This window comes from Urocampus carinirostris, chromosome 13 (genome assembly GCF_059441175.1).
Source record: "Urocampus carinirostris isolate Australia breed hairy pipefish chromosome 13, RoL_Ucar_1.0, whole genome shotgun sequence".
NCBI lineage: Eukaryota > Metazoa > Chordata > Actinopteri > Syngnathiformes > Syngnathidae > Urocampus > Urocampus carinirostris.
The window spans coordinates 20,031,759-20,045,398 of record NC_142361.1 but is presented as its reverse complement, the minus strand read 5'-3'; the positions used below and the strand labels follow the sequence as shown (position 1 = coordinate 20,045,398).

The window sequence follows — 13,640 nt, the reverse complement described above, 5'->3', positions numbered from 1 at the left end:
ATTATTCCAACATTCAAATAATGAAAAGGATGTCGATTCATTTATTTGTCACTGTACGCTATACGTATGACTAATACTTGGCTTCTTAGGTCTGTCGTTCATTGAGTGGAATAAATAAGGCAACAAAAGAAAATACTATTTTGTTTAATCATTTAAATAAATCAAAAAGTATAATTTAATTAGATTGACACACATGAATAAAAAAGGACTCAATCAAATAAGCAGTCAAAACGAAAATGTGTATAAAACCGTCCTTTATTTCTAATAAACAAGAATACATGGAAATCCGTAGCGTGTTTCTCATGGCTAGTGTTTGAAACAAGCTGCCTTTAATGACACCAAAAAAGACACTACAATGCGAATTAATGGCTTCAAGCGGCAAGAAAACTATACACAAATCGCTTCCGAGACGACAAAGCAAAAAGGAAAAGTCCATGATGAAAGGGGAACAATACGAAACATCAAACATAAAAACTCGTACAACTTTAAGGACACATACATTGTATGTGTTTATCTTTTTTTTTTTGCTTGTCAAGACACAAAAAAAGCTAACTACAACATTCACAGATTCAGCAGTCTGTTTAAATACCTTATTTCTACAAAGTGAATTTACATTTTCCTTAAAGTACAAAGTGCAAATACTATTGTTCACGTCCTTGCCGAATGTTGAAGGCCGAATGCGGAATCCTCCATTGCGGTTTTATCCTTGTTTCTTTAACGGGTGCTGAGGAGAGAAACAATTTTTGTGTCAGTTTGGTGTACGTATTTCGACAAGATTTGTTTGTCTCCTTTTGCGCAATCTTGCAACAGTCCAATTTACAAACGCTCCCCTACTTAAGAACATGAGGAACAACGGTACATACGAACAGTTTTTTCGGGATGTGGAAAACATGCCGACATCGTGGTAAGTTAGATTTTGTACTGTGTGCACAGTATTGAAGTGCTTCTTTCTGCCACTTCCAGCGTGTGTCGCCGTAAGAGCTCACCCAGCATCCACCCTGAAGAAGAAATCCGGCTTCCACTTCCTAGTTCGTGTGTAAACATACTATACTGTATCTCCAGCGCGCTAAGAACTTTTATTTCTATTGTTTAATATCTCGTGAATCAATTCCATATGGTTGGTGTAAAGTGTAAAGAAGAGGCGAGCCGTTTCATTTGAAATGAAAGTGGTGTAAAGGAAGCGTGATGTGGTTGAGGAAAATGGTTGGATCGTTTTTTTTAGTACTTTCTACCACGGTGGAGGAAGTAGCCTAACTCTTGAAGCCCATCTTCCAAAAGTAAGTTGTTACTTTTATTTATCTTTATAGAGCATATTATTTTATTAGCTGTTTATTTTTCAGTACAAAACAATACAGTTACTTATTCAACCTTAAACATACGCATATAAACCCTAAACACACATTCCATCCAAAATATAGCAATGACGCAACTTACGAACAAATTCAACTTATGAACGATCGCCCGGGACGTATCTCGTTCATAAGTACGGGAGCGTCTGTATTTTGTAAAGTAGCATGCTTTTAATAAATTTATATTTTAGCAAATGCTCAAAATAAGAAAAGACATCAATGAAATTTTTAACATGCAAGAAGATCAGGACAGTACTGTACAAGAAACCCTCACAATGCCACATTCCAAATTTGTTCTAAAAGACCTCCCCTGAGCTTTTTTTTTTCATTAAATCTTCAAGGTTGCAAAATTAGATCTACCCTTATAGGGTCTGGAAATAAAAGAACATTATCGGTCAATCGTGACAATGATGTAAACACCAGGTTGCTGCCACAAATTCTTTACACGATCTGAGCCAATTAAATTAATCTTTGTCTCATCAACCATGCCCTTTGTTTACATACTTCTTTTCATTGCGTCAAAGTGATGTTTCTTCAGTGATGTTCTATTAAATATGAAATCTCTGCAGAAATGTGAAGGGTGTACTGACTTTTTAATATATATATATATATATATATATATATATATATATATATATATATATCTCATCTCATCTCATCTCATTAGCTACACCGCTTATCCTCAGTAGGGTCGCGGGGGTGCTGGAGCCCATCCCAGCAATCATCGGGCAGTGGGCAGGGGACACCCTGAACTGGTTGCCAGCCAATCGCAGGGCACACAGGGACAGACAACTCATTCGCTCATTCACACCTATGGACAATTTGGACCGGCCAATTTACCTGAAATGCATGTTTTTGGAACGTGGGAGGAAACCGGAGTGCCCAGAGGAAACCCACGCAAGCACGGGGAGAACATACAAACTCCGCACAGGAAGTCTGGAGCTGGATTTGAACCCACGACAGGTTCCCATGACATGAACTGTGCCGCACAAGCGCTAACCACTGCGCCGCCGTGCTGCCCTATATATATATATATATATATATATATATATATATATATATATATATATATATATATATATATATATATATATATATATATATATATATATATATATATATATATATACATATATGTGCACATATATGTGCACATACACATACAGTATATATATATATATATATATATATATATATATGTAACACTAAGAGGCGCTAACTAATACACATTGTCGCTTTACACTACTACATTATATAGAAAAAAATAAAATGATAATAGATGTTGTTCTTATCTGACATAAAACGTAAGCGATAATAAAAAAGTAGGTTTGAAGTCAGGAAGGAAAGATAGACTTACAAGTCTACTGGTAGGTAAGCCTTCTCCTATTTTGGCCCCTATAAGACAAAGAGTGACAGGAACTTTAAATGGCGTTTTTAAGGAGGAAATACTTCATGTCAAAGTGCAAATTGACCCTTCCCTAACCTCTAATCTTCTTAGTTACGGTTGCTAGACCTATAAGGCTTATCTCAATGATTTGCACGGTGTATTTTTCTCAGCTCACCTTCTTCTTTGGTGACCCCAAGGCAGCCCATGAGCTCTTGTAGGGACAGCGCTTTGTCGTTGCTGATGTCACAATACTCCACAAACTTCTTGACGCACTTCTTGGGTTTGGATTTCTTGCGCAGGAAGCGTTTGAATGGTTTGATCTCCTTCTTTCCAATATCGCCGCTGGAGTTTTTATCCAATTGACCGAAATACCAGTGAACCACCCGCTCCTCTAACGTGTGGTTTGGGTCGGGCTCCACCACCCTAGCAGGGACATAAAATGATTTAGCACAGACTGTATTTTAGCAGTTCAGTTCTTTGACTCATTATATGGTGTGTACCATCCATGTGGATTCCCTTTAGTTAAATGCCTGTAATACAAGTCAAAATCTGAATTAATTTGTGTCCCTGTGCTGTCCATAAGATGAGAGTTAAAAGACTGAGTGAAGCTGATTTTTTTTTTTTTTTAGTAAGTGTGGGAGGTCTTTACACTGGTTTAATTTGGGTTTTCATTTTAGTAAGATGTAAGTAAGTAAGTAAGTGCTTTAAAACGGTGTTTCGTAACTGGTGGGTCAGGACCCAAAATACTCCTTAACACTAGACTACAAAAATTCCCTGCACCATCTTAATCGTGTTTAAAAGGCAACACATCTCGTTTTATTCTGATTTTTTTTTAGGTTTGATTTCAGTTTCTGGGGCAGCACGGCAGCGCAGTGGTTAGCGCTTGTGCGGCACAGTTCATGTCATGGGAACCTGTCGTGGGTTCAAATCCAGCTCCAGATTTCCTGTGCGGAGTTTGTATGTTCTCCCCGTGCTTGCGTGGGTTTCCTCCGGGCACTCCGGTTTCCTCCCACATTCCAAAAACATGCATTTCAGGTGAATTGGCCGGTCCAAATTGTCCCTAGGTGTGAATGAGCGAATGAGTTGTCTGTCCCTGTGTGCCCTGCGATTGGCTGGCAACCAGTTCAGGGTGTCCCCTGCCCAATGCCTGGAGATGGCTGGGATGGGCTCCAGCCCCCCGCGACCCTAATGAGGATAAGCGGTACGGCTAATGAGATGAGATGAGATGAGATTTCAGTTTCTTCCTATTAAAATGGGTCCTAAAAAGTTAAAGATAAGGGGAGGAAAAAACGACAAAACCATCGAGTCGATGAAAGAAATAAGTTCGATTGAGAAAATGATGTTTAAGTGCAATTTAAGCGCAGCTGGAAGGTACAGCAAATGGTTTGAAATGTCATGGTTTTAGCCCTTTCCAAGTATATAAATCTTTATTATTTACAAACTTTATTAATTATTGTTGTTTAAGTAGACAGTTTTTAAGAATTGGAATTTGTTTTAATATGTGGCTGTTTTAAAGCAGTTTTAGGTGGTTGCTTGTATGCAATGTAAGCTTATAAACCTGTATATACGATACTTGAAGCTGCTTTGGTTTTGATGGTCATTTTGATTTTTTTGAAAAAAATTAAAAATTGAAACAGTTAATGAAAAGATGGTTTAATTCTAATGTCTCTGCTTTCATTTCATAATTTGTAAAAGTTCATTTTTTTCTTTTTTTGTTCCTTTTTTGTTAAGAGAGTAGTTATAAAATTACCTTTATATAAGCCTACATTTCACAAAAGCGGCCGCTTGAAACTGCTTTAAAATGGCGACATAATAAAAGAAATACGTACATAAAATATTGATGAAACATTAAAACCTTAACAATAATAATTATTTTAAAGTATAGATAACAAAGATAAACATACCAGTAATAAATATACAAATAAAACAATTACAAAGCATTTACTTTACATTTAAGCAGCGCAGTGATGGCAGAAACTTGTACACCCTTTTTTCTCTTCAACTCAAACACTTTTTTCAGTTTTCCACTTTTCCTTTTCCTTATTATTTTCGTTTTTGGAACCTGTTATTATGGGCAAAAAAGGCACTAAAACACACCAAATCACAACAAAATCAGACATGGTCCCTCGCAAACACAATCTGGACAGTGACTGAACAGAAAGAAAAATTTTGGGGCTCATTAGCCAACGCTGCGGACCAACATAAACCATTCCGTCTTTGTATTTGTTGTGGATGTAATCGAACGGTGATGCACGCCGTATACAAATCACTTTTGAGCAGGTAACATGTTTATTTTGCCTTTTTCTATTCAAATCACTCGTATTGAAACTGTTATGCACTCTACCGTAAAGCTTAGTTCTGCATAATAAGCTTTACGGTAGAGTGCATAACAGTTCTCAAAAGTGATTTATATACGGTGTGCATTACCGTTCGATTACATTCACAACAAAAACAAAGACGGAATGGTTTAAGTTGTATTACATTCCCAACAAATGCAAGACGAAGTGGATTTGGTTATATGTTTGCCATTACATTCCCTAAAAGTGATATAAAAGTGAGATAAAACGAGGTAAAAGTGGTTGTAGTAGCGAGGGGATGGAAATCTCGGCAGGGATGCATTTCTCGGCATAACACCGGGCTGTAGAAATCATAACCGCTCAAGACACAGTCCCGTGAAGATCAAGATTTCAAGCTATGGCACCGAAGAAGCCAATATGTTATTATTGTAATAGTTTTTCATTTTGATTTTATTATCTTGTTATGAAATGAAAAGAAATGTCAAGAAATAAAAATGGATTAAGACGAGGTCACTACGGTGACGGGGATCCATGTCCACCCCTTGACGTCTCGAGCACAACTGACGTGTGCTCGGCAAATCGCGCTGTATATACGCGGAGAAAGGCGTTTGACCGTCACACGCGTAACACGCTAATTTCACGTAATAACACCGCGATACAGGCGCAGAACATGCTATGACCGTGCTCCACCCACGATTACCTGCTGAAATTTCGCGTCCTACCCACGTGTAACCACGCCCTGGCCGCGGCCATAGCACGTCGTTCCGCGTAATTTCCACGTCATTACCTCGTATGTACCACGTGTGCCGCCCGCGGTTAACACGTGGTCTAAAGTTTTGAGCAGCGCAAAACTTTTTCGCGCTGCCAACTGCGTGTGAATTTCCAACCACGTGTAAAGCACTGCTGTATCTCGTCTGTATGGCGACCTCAAAGCGTCCAACAGCGTCCGCTTCACAGGCAGAAATTTCTGGCCGTGATTCAGCCTCGATACAGACGCAAACGGCAGTGTGACCGGGCCCTTACAACCGTTTGTGTTTACGTTGTTTAATGCACCTATAAGCCAACCCCTTGATTTCAGTATTGCATTTTAGAGTTCTAAATTTGGCTTATAGTTGAGTGTATATGCTCTCTATTTTAACAAGTTGTGACAGTGACAAATCATTTTTTGTCCTAATACCACTTCTCTTTATACTATACATTTTAGCTTCACCCTGTTATACATTAATGCTCTTAACAGGGCAACATAAATGTACTTGCTTGATTGATAAAATAACCAGATTATTTTGTGGAGTACAAAGTTTTTACTATAAAGGTACATACTTTCCAGAAGATGCCGGGTCCGTAACAGCGTGAACCATGTCTGTCGAAAGCGCATCAAGAACACTTGTCAGGAACTCAGTTTTCTTTGCACCAGGGCAGCCTAGAAAACAAAAATGAAGTATGCAACCTTAGTCATTTGATCAAGGCTGAGGTTTGCAGGACGAATACAAGAATGTATTCCGTACGTCAATAAAACGAGAAATGCTATCATAGGTGGCCCAATAAATGTTTGGGGAGGAACGTCATGTAGTCTCTTGGACGGCAGAGAAGAAAATAAACCCAAACACATCCCTCACAGTTGTCTTTAAGTCCTTCTCATAAAGTGTTAGAATGCCCCTCATATGGAAGAGGAAGGAGAACCTGCCAATCAATCAAGTAGCTCCTGTTCATTTTGACAGATAAACACTGAAGTTGTTTCTGAACATTGTATGAGACATCAGCAGACCAAAGTCAGTCTGGAGTGATGGAGATATTCATAGTGGAATCATGGCAGAAGGAAAAAAGTCACATATGTGTCCAAAAGTAGAAGTTAAGAACAACAGGACAAATTCAAGTTGGCCTGGGCTGACTTGACCCTAATAATAGTAATTGACTGTTTGGCTTTAAAGTTTTAAGATTGGCACATCAACGTTTTTGTGAAAGAGCTAAAGGCTAGAGAGGTCTAGAAAATTCTTGGATTTTTCTTTCCGTTTTTTTCTCACAGTCTAACTTCCCTCAGCTTTTCCACGACTTGTCTTTTTACGACTATTGCCTAGGGGGGCAGATTCTCCCGCATTTGAGATAATAGCATGCCTTGGTCCTCTATAACAGGTGGCGGCCCAACACCACGCCTCCACTCCACCTCTGCGAAATAGTGTGGATGCACAATCTTAGGTTGCATAGTGCAGAACACATGTTTTAAGTGTTCTGTGTTTAACAATAAAAACAACAATATTGTGATGTGGGTCTATTATATTTTAAAACAGTTGGATTGTATTATGGGGCAAGAATGGAGAAGTCCAATACTTCGGTGTATATTATGTGACTTCATGAGCTGTTATGTCCTACAGAAACATTCCCAAATGGGATGTTTCAGAGTAAACACCCAACTTCTAAACCGTATTTATATATATTTATAATCGTATTGGTAAAACTGTCATTTTTTTTTCAAAGGATTCTGAAAAATTAAATGACTGTGAAAATTCATCCATCCATCCATTATCTGCACTGCTCATCCTCAGTAGGGTCGTGGGGATGCTGGAGCCCATCCTACGCATCCTCGGGCAGTGGGCAGGGGACACCCTGAACTGGTTGCCAGCCAGTCGCAGGGCACACAGGGACAGACAATTCGTTCGCTCATCCACACCTAAGGACAATCTGGACCGGCCAATTAACCTGACATGCATGTTTTTGGAATGTGGGAGGAAACCAAATGTGGGAGTGCCCGGAGGAAACCCACGCAAGCAAGGGGACAACATGCAAACTCCACACAGGGAGGCTGCAGTACCTGAAAATGAATGAAAATTAAAATGAATCCTTGACCCCTGCAACATGGTGCTGCGTGCTAACCACCCAGCCGCAGTGTCACCCTCAATTGAAACAATAATGATAAAATGCTCAATTCAAAAGCTCTTTTGAATACATATCAAAATATTGGGCCATTCCTTTTGAACACTGTCCGCCTCCCGCCATCCCTCTCACCCTATCCTAAAAACCCTAAAAATATTGCCGTGTTGTTGAAAACAACCTTAAAAACTAGATGAAAGCATTTTGCTTTCCACAACTCAATTGTGTCATTTGAAACAGAACAACAGACAAAGTATCTTCAAACTTATCCACGGTAAATTATTAACACACTTTGGGTAAATTTTGTTTTCAGAGTGTGAAATTGCCACAAGATTGTTGTAGTCATGGTAAAATCACAAAAGCAAAACATCTGTTATAAAAGCAAAACAGGCCTTTTTTGCAGTTCCAAGACCCTCTAGGGCTGAATTTATTAGTGCTGCTTAACTTTATATGAATACGTTTTAGCCTCGTGTAATTAAGACACAAGCTAATTGCTATTGAAAGGGGACCATTACATATTCGAGAGGCTATACAAATATACTCGAGTCACATTGTGTTTGTCGTTAGCAAGTGCTTCAAAATGAAGATTTGTCTACCTTAATCTGGGATGACATTCGATATTCCTTTTATGAAATGTAATATTGTGATGTTTGTATATCTCTACATCCCTGTTACTAGGGATGCACTGTTTTTCCTATTGATGCTGATATCCAAACCCTTGAGACCGATACCAATACTGATAACATTTTTCCCAACAACATAGAACAACTAGAAAAAAACAGACAACCATTTTTGTGTCATCTCATCTCATTAGCTGCACCGCTTACCCTCAGTAGGGTCGCGGGGGTGTTGGAGCCCATCCCAGCAATCATCGGGCAGTGGGCAGGCGACACCCTGAACTGGTTGCCAGACAATCGCAGGGCACACAGGGACAGACAACTCGCTCGCTCAATCACACCTAGGGACAATTTGGACCGGCCAATCCACCTGAAATGCATGTCTTTGGAATGTGGGAGGAAACCGGAGTGCCCGGAGGAAACGCAAGCACGGGGAGAACATATACCATTTTTTTGTGTGTTTCAATTTTAATTTTCATTAAAAATAACATTAAACAGCTCCAGTAAACATTTCTTTAAAAAGCAGTGTTGCAGGGATCAGTTTGACAATCAATCAATCAGTCAGTCAGTGAGAAAGCCAATCAGTCTACGAACCAACCAACCAACCAACCAACCAACCAACCAACCAACCAACCAACCAACCAACCAGTCAGTCAGTCAGCCAACCAACCAATCAACCAACAAGTTGATTGACCAACCAGTCAGTCAGTCAGTCAGTCAGTCAGTCAGTCAGTCAGTCAGTCAATTAGTCAACCAACCAACCAACCAACCAACAAGTCGATCGACCGACCGACCGACCAACCAACCAGTCAGTCAGTCAGTCAGTTAGCCAATCAGTCAGCCAATCAGTCAACCAAACAACCAACCAGTCAGTCAGTCAGTCAGTCAGTCAGTCAGTCAGTCAGTCAGTCAGTCAGTCAGTCAGTCAGTCAGTCAGTCAGTCAGTCAGTCAGTCAGTCAGTCAGGCAGGCAGGCAGGCAGGCAGGCAGGCAGGCAATCAATGAATCAATCAATCAACCAACTCTTTGTCAATTATTATGTACAAATGTTATTTGCAAGTGGTAGTGAAGACTTGCCAACCGAGTAAAAACCATTAAAATATGTAAAAAAATGTATGTCGCAAAAATATTCCTTTAAGGACCTTGCACAAAACTGTCAATATTAATCAATTAGTGTCCTCAGAAATGCCAATCTTAATTAAATCAACTTTTAAGCACCAACTCACATGACGGAATGCAAGAAAAACAATCTATAAACAACACCAGACTGTAGTCATTAAAGTTCATGAGTCTATACGACCCCAACAGCCTGTATACATCCTGAGCTAAATTCTCAACCAGCCGAGCTCTCCGATGCCTCATGCACATGACTGAGAGGTAGAGAGGAGATTTTACCAAGTTGAGTTGCTACTTATCAGATAAGAAAATCAAAAGATTAATACACTCGTAACAAAGTACCTAAAGCAGTGCTTCGATAGCAGACAATTGATCATTTTCATATTTTACAGTCATTTCTTTCTTGGACAAGATCGTTGGTGATGTTTTCTTTTTTTTTCTTCCCCTTCTTACTAACTTTCTTGGGGCTTGTTATTATGGGCAAAAGAGGCAATAAAACACACTAAATAACAATAAAATGAGATATAGTTCCTCTCAAACATATTCCAGACAGGACCGAATGACTGTTTAGGAAGAAGATATTTGGGTGAGGGGAGAACATGAGGACACAGCACAGTCGTGGTCTATTGTAGACAAAAAATGGAGGTTGAGATTCAGGGGCCAGGTCAAGCACCTTGAGTTGGCAAGATAGTCTGATTTAGCTAAACCAACAGATGGCCTGACTTTTGCTTAATTTGTTTTATGCGCATATGAAAAGACCCCCAGATTTCAGTATTTAATTTTCGGGTGGTTTTAATTTGAACTATATGCGAGTATATGCATCAGTTTACAACTAAAATGCTGTACTTGCTGTACACTTTTATACAATGACCAAATTCACCATTTTGTGCCAATATCATAGGAGCTGAAATTTACAGCTTTGCTTTAGTCCAAAGAAACAAAGTGCACATCATCATTATACTCTGCCTCTATTTGCAGCAGATGTCTGGCTCACGTTACCTACCAGCTACCTTTCGAATCCAACCTGAGTTTGTTTTTCTGATTTCATCATAACGCCCATGTTTGACAGTTCCAGTCAAGAAAGCATCAAATCGTAAGATTATTTCTCCCATCTGTTTAAATGCCTCTATTTATCGAGCTGCAAAAACTCAACCAATGAGTGCATGTGTGTACCCGTGAGTTGCTTTCAATGAGAAGCAATGTTGTTTTAAGAAACCACATGGGGCACGGCGCTGTCAGCACTCTCGTCAGCAGCTGCCGGCGCTAGCCCAGAAAGTATCCCGTCATCCCAAAGTCAGTCGTATACGCTTCTTTCCATTTAAACTGGTTTTAGGGCCAGTGGCTTCGTTTTCGCATCTCGCCTCGTAAACCTTTCAACGCCGGCGCTTTGACTGCAGGTGGACTCAAGTGACGTGAAGGCAATATTTGTAAATAGGTTCGCTTTAGAGCGTAACTAGCTTAAAATCCTCTGACATAATGGTTCTTCTTTATTAAACGCTACCCAGACATAATCAAAAAAGGCCAAACAACATCAACAAAGAGTAATATTTGCTGACGTATGCAGCTTTCATGTAAGACTTTAGGACCATGCTAGTTGGGTGTGAGGGGAGCCAGTGTTACTCTAAAGCACCTGTGCACCGGCTCGGCTGCTCAAACATCAGGAACAGTAGAAGCTCTGTGCATTCGCCTGTGGATTATTAACATGTTTACCAAACTACCACAAGATTTCACCGTGCCAAGCTTCTCAAACTATGATGTAGTTGTGTGCACCTAAGAGCTCTAATTGCTCGACTTTGTCTGCACTTAGTGATGTGTTGCACCGGTGTGTACAATTGAATGCAACAACATGCATGTATGTAAAAGGTAATGTAACATTGCCAAACATAACAAGTAACAATCGCAAAGTTGAGTTATAATGTTTATTCAAGCATCGGTGAGTGATAAGGGAAGCTAATCACCACAAATCATAGCCACTCTGACATGTTCTATAACTCAAACGTTTTTTTTTTGTATACTTTATACATTTTAGAATTGTTATTAATTCTTGTTTTTATATGTTTTCCAGAATTAATTATTTGAGAGCAATCTTGAATGTAATTTAAAGTCAACCAATGGAAAGAGGGGTGGCACAGTAAATGACTGGGTCCAATTCCAGCTATCGCCCTCCATGTATGGAGTTTGCCTGAGTGAGTTTTCTCTGGGCACTCAGGATTGTTTGGCAGAATTAAATTGTCCCATATTAGGGTTGTGTGTGTATGTTTGTCTGTTCAGCAGTAGGCTCTAGCACCCCCTGCAACCCTTGTGAGAAAAAGTGGTTCCAAAAATTAATCAATAAATATTGCATTTTTTCAAATGCATTGGTTACCATCGCGGGTAACAATACCTTAAAAAGGCTAGTACTGGCACCGATACTGATACAGTACATGGTATCGGTACACACCCATCCTTAATTGTGACTCTTGCAAACACAACTCTAATTGAGCTGTCAACACAGTTCTTAAGCTGTAAAGTAGACCTTTTTCTCACATCCCAAAAGCCATGACCTCTTACACCCCCACCCTAAACCCCCCTGCTGCTTCTCCACATTGCCTATCTATCATCATCCCACTATCCTCCATCTAGGGATGAATCCCTACTGATCCGTCTCTGTCTCCTGGCTAACGGACCACAGAAGGGCGATATCTGGCAATCCTCAAGTTTTTATCAAGTCTTTCCTTGACCAACACTGTTGATGATAACAGTGAGCACACAAACACTTCTCTTGTTATCCCAACCTTGGTAGGGTGGCAGCAGTTGAGAGCGGAATTGACGAACCTCCATGTGGTCTGAGCAGAGAAGAAAAACAGAAACAGGGTCCATCCGCCTGTGAGACGTACCTTGAAGGTGTCTGCTTTTATAGTGGTCCTTTGGTTTTGTCGGATGGGCCCTTGCGTTTCCGTCGCACTTTGGCTGCTCATACCTCGAATAAAAGAAACAAATCAGGTCATTCAGTGTGCTTTGGGCTGCAGACACACAGTTTGCAATGAAGCAATTTGCTGCAAATCTATTGGATTAAGATAGTTATGGAAAAGTGACACAGATCCCAAAAGAGAGAATAATTTAGGTTTTGGTGTAAAGACAGAGTGTGACATGGAGAAATTTAGAAAGAGAAAGGCAGACAGGGAGCATGGGACATAAGGAAGCTTTCACGGCTTCCCTTCGGACAGCCTGAGACCCACTCAGACTGCTCTGCAAGTCTGGGACAAGCCAGCCTGGGATAAGTCAAGGAAAGTGTCACAATCCATACTTACGTGTGTGCTAATGTACTCCCTGGCTCTCTGCCTGGACACTGGTTCATCTGATAAAAATTAAGCCGTGTGGAGAATGCCACACGCTGCCAGCTTGAAAGACCTTGGTCACATCACCAGTACAGATGTTATGTTTACATTAAATAAGGGTAGAATATATATAAATATATATATATATATATATATATATATATATATATATATATATATATATATATATATATATATATATATATATTATGAACAGCTATCCATATGGGTCACAATCTTTGGCTGAGGGTCCATTTGTGGTTTGCTGACCATTTCTAGAGGCTCACCGCCAGTGTTTGGAACATTACTTTAGAAAAGTAATTCGTTACCTACTATTTCTTGAAAAAAGTAACTGAATTAGTCACTGAATTACTCCGTAGTAAAAATATCAAGTTACCAGGTAAAGAAAATATTTCCGTTACTTTAAAAAGAAGTGTTGTATTTCAAAGAATTTGACTTTTTCCGAGCAGTATTTGAGTCAGTTTAATGGAGAGTACAGGCAGGTAGTTGTGTTATAAAACCTTGTAATAATGGTAAATGGCCTGCATTTATATAGCGCTTTTCAAGTCAATGAAGACTTCCCAAAGCGCTTTATAATGTGCTTCACACTTACCCATTCACACACACTCACACACCCATAGCGGACGTGCAGCCATGCAAGGCGCCAACCTGTCTATTGGGGGGCATTAGGGA

The 13,640-nt window shown here is 39.8% G+C and overlaps 1 protein-coding gene across 4 annotated transcripts in view; it reads right to left on the bottom strand.

Annotated features, from left to right (window-relative positions):
* Positions 1-237: 237 nt before the first annotated feature.
* The window catches only part of smoc2 (SPARC related modular calcium binding 2), a 57,631-nt gene continuing 44,228 nt past the window's right edge, over positions 238-13,640 (bottom strand). For 2 of the 4 annotated variants that reach the window (XM_088350889.1, XM_088350891.1), the window contains exons 9-13: positions 12,507-12,589; positions 6,354-6,453; positions 2,912-3,159; positions 2,707-2,744; positions 238-724 (exon numbers count right to left, since the gene is read on the bottom strand). In XM_088350889.1, coding sequence (XP_088207015.1) covers positions 701-724; positions 2,707-2,744; positions 2,912-3,159; positions 6,354-6,453; positions 12,507-12,589 — 493 coding nt within the window. In that variant the 3' untranslated portion in view covers positions 238-700. The remainder of the gene's footprint in view (positions 725-2,706; positions 2,745-2,911; positions 3,160-6,353; positions 6,454-12,506; positions 12,590-13,640) is intronic. The other 2 variants (XM_088350888.1, XM_088350890.1) reach the window with 1 other exon arrangement.